This window comes from Otolemur garnettii, unplaced genomic scaffold (genome assembly GCF_000181295.1).
Source record: "Otolemur garnettii isolate 467f Iridium unplaced genomic scaffold, OtoGar3 scaffold00057, whole genome shotgun sequence".
NCBI classification, from domain to species: domain Eukaryota; kingdom Metazoa; phylum Chordata; class Mammalia; order Primates; family Galagidae; genus Otolemur; species Otolemur garnettii.
In genome coordinates, this window is record NW_003852452.1 from 5742109 (window position 1) to 5744639 (window position 2531).

Sequence of the window (2531 nt, forward strand, 5' to 3'; positions counted from 1 at the left end):
GTGTCCGTGTCGTTCTCGGCGGCGAGCTCGGTGCTGGGCTGAGTCCGCTGGATGACCGGCACGCAGTGGGCCAGGGGCTCCAGCTTCTGCCCGGCGCGCTCCAGGCAGGGGGCGGCCGCGGACCCAGTGGGGGCCGCCGAGGGAGCGCTGGCGCCTTTGCTCAGAGGGACCTGTTGAGTCAACAGCTGCGGGGTGGGCAAGAACTGGGTGGCCACGGCGTGCAAGTGGTTGATCAGCTGGACACACCGCGGCTCCCTGGGTGTCCAGCTCTCAAACCGGGAGAGGTATTGCAAGACTTCTTTGGCGCATGTTTGAAATCCCGAGTGGAACGCATCTAAGTCGGCCTGAATGGGCGATTTCAGAGATCGCTCCCCTAGGATGAGGAAAGGGGTGGGGGTGGGGGCCAGAGGAGTGGAGGCAAGAAGACAAATACCGACGTTAAAACATCTGCTTATCACGTGGGCCATGCACTGCACTGACTCGGTTTTTCCTCAGTATTCAAGTGATATAATCCACCGGTTGCCGAGAGAATGGGGGTGGCGGGGGTGGAGAACCGGGCGGGGGGAGGCGCTCTCCTCTTAGATGAAAACCCAAGCGGAGAGGGTGCAACCGCCACTTTAAATAAAAATCTGATTCCCCCCGAGTTTTGCTGAAAGCCTCTAGGATGCTTTGGGAAATGGGCACTTTCCAATGAAGGGAAAGTACAAGCAATTTAACAAATGAGAGCAAGCCCGTGGGCCCAAGGAAGGAGGTGGGGGCTGGGTGAGGGAGTCCTAACACTGAGTGCTCCTCTGTGGGCGGCCCCGCTTCGTCAGGGTAGGTTGGCCTCCCAGAACTGACTTACCATTCTGTAAAGCAATTATCTTCTGATGCTGCTGCTCGGTTAAGGCGGTTAAAGCTTTTAAGTGTTTCAAAGTTAATTCCAGAACTACAGCTTTCTCCAGATGCCCCAGAGTCTGCAGTGGTGCAAAAGAAGAGAGGGGCACTTGGTTACTTAAAAACACACATTTGGCTTGACTGGCTCTCTATTCAGCACAGCAACTTAAGCAAACACTTTCAAAGAAGTACTATTACACTTCTTGAGCTTCCCACAAGACAGGTTATAAATGATTTCTTGCCTTCAGTGGGGAGCACCTATTCCGACTTTGTGGGAAACTCTGTATACTATAGCACAAGTTGTAAGTCAGGCAGCTAATATTTACATTTATTCTTCTATCTCCGGGAGTCGTACCAGGCTATTAACACGCCCTTGGAGACCAGCAAAGAATGAAAATGTGCATCTTACTGTCAATTTCAGATGTTCAGGCAGTAAATCTTTCAGCTGAGCAATGCATTCATTAATTCGGTCTCTTCTTTTCTTTTCTATTAATCTGTGCGGTAATTTGTAGGTATCCTTAATATGTGAGATTCGTGAAAGAGAGAAAACAATAAGCTAAACATTCACTTACTAGATATACCCCCCCCCAAATAAAACATACTGTGTGATAAACTACACCTAAGAAACCTCTTTCCTCTGGACTGCTCTGCAATGCAATTTAAATTCAGGTATGATGTTTAATATCCCCCTGAGAGTATCCAGCAAGCCACTTAAAATTCACAGTTGGGGAAGCTCAGGGGCTGAAATATATTTGCCGGCAGAGCTTCACTGGGAAATCAATGGTCCTAATTAACTATCCAGGCAGGTTGTGAGGAACATCGGAAACTTACACTTACCTTGCTGTCGTCTCGCTTCATGCTCCTTTTGGGCTTACACATATATAAAGAGGAATAGTCCAGTCTGCAAAACAGAAATCATCATCAGGCACCCATTCGGGAGGGGCTCTTCCCTCGCCCGCTCCATACCACTTTCTGGAGAAGAAAAAAAAATCAAACCAAACCTAGACAGAAATTCGCAAGGGTGCGTGCACCTTACCCTATAAAATCTCTATGTTCCAGTAACTGTCTCTCTTGCAAATGAGGAATTCCTTCGTCCATGTTCAGCCGCTGTCCGTTTCCTCTGTTTCGCTTTTTGGGGGCTCTGTTCTATAATCTGTGGGACGGTAGGCTTGGGAGATCTTGGGGGAATCTGTGCGTCTCCAGTCTCTCTTTCGCTCTCCCTCTTCAGTGCAGTGTTGAAAGTGTGAAGCAGTTGGTTCCCCCCCTCCACCGCGCTCGCTCGCTCTCTCGCACACACACACAGGCGCGCGCACACACGCACACTCGCGCCGGCCCCACTGCGCTGGTAGTTTGCTCTCACTCCAGGCAGTGTTTGGCCACAGGGCACGCGCGTCGCCGGCCAGACCAGCACCCAGCTCACGTGCGGAACGTACCATCCGCGGTCCAGCCCGGAGGGGGGCGGGGGAGGAGGGGCCAGGCCGGGAGGGGGCGTCTGGAGAAGGCGGCGAGGAAAAACGAACGACTGGAGGGGGCGGGGACACCTGATCAGGGCCACTGGAAAGGAAAAACAACTTCGGCCAAGCTATTCATCTTCCCAAAGGCATTGCAGTCAGTAGGGGGAGGGGGCCGGGGGTGCGGGTGCTGGGCCGCAGGGG

General features: G+C 52.4%; 1 protein-coding gene across 1 annotated transcript in view; it reads right to left on the reverse strand.

Annotated features, from left to right (window-relative positions):
- Nucleotides 1-2312, reverse strand: part of BHLHE41 (basic helix-loop-helix family member e41) — a 4736-nt gene extending 2424 nt beyond the window's left edge. The window contains 7 exon segments of the mRNA XM_023514708.1: nucleotides 6-373; nucleotides 845-956; nucleotides 1286-1393; nucleotides 1714-1777; nucleotides 1913-2013; nucleotides 2015-2090; nucleotides 2092-2312. Coding sequence (XP_023370476.1) covers nucleotides 6-373; nucleotides 845-956; nucleotides 1286-1393; nucleotides 1714-1777; nucleotides 1913-2013; nucleotides 2015-2090; nucleotides 2092-2312 — 1050 coding nt within the window.
- Nucleotides 2313-2531: the final 219 nt, after the last annotated feature.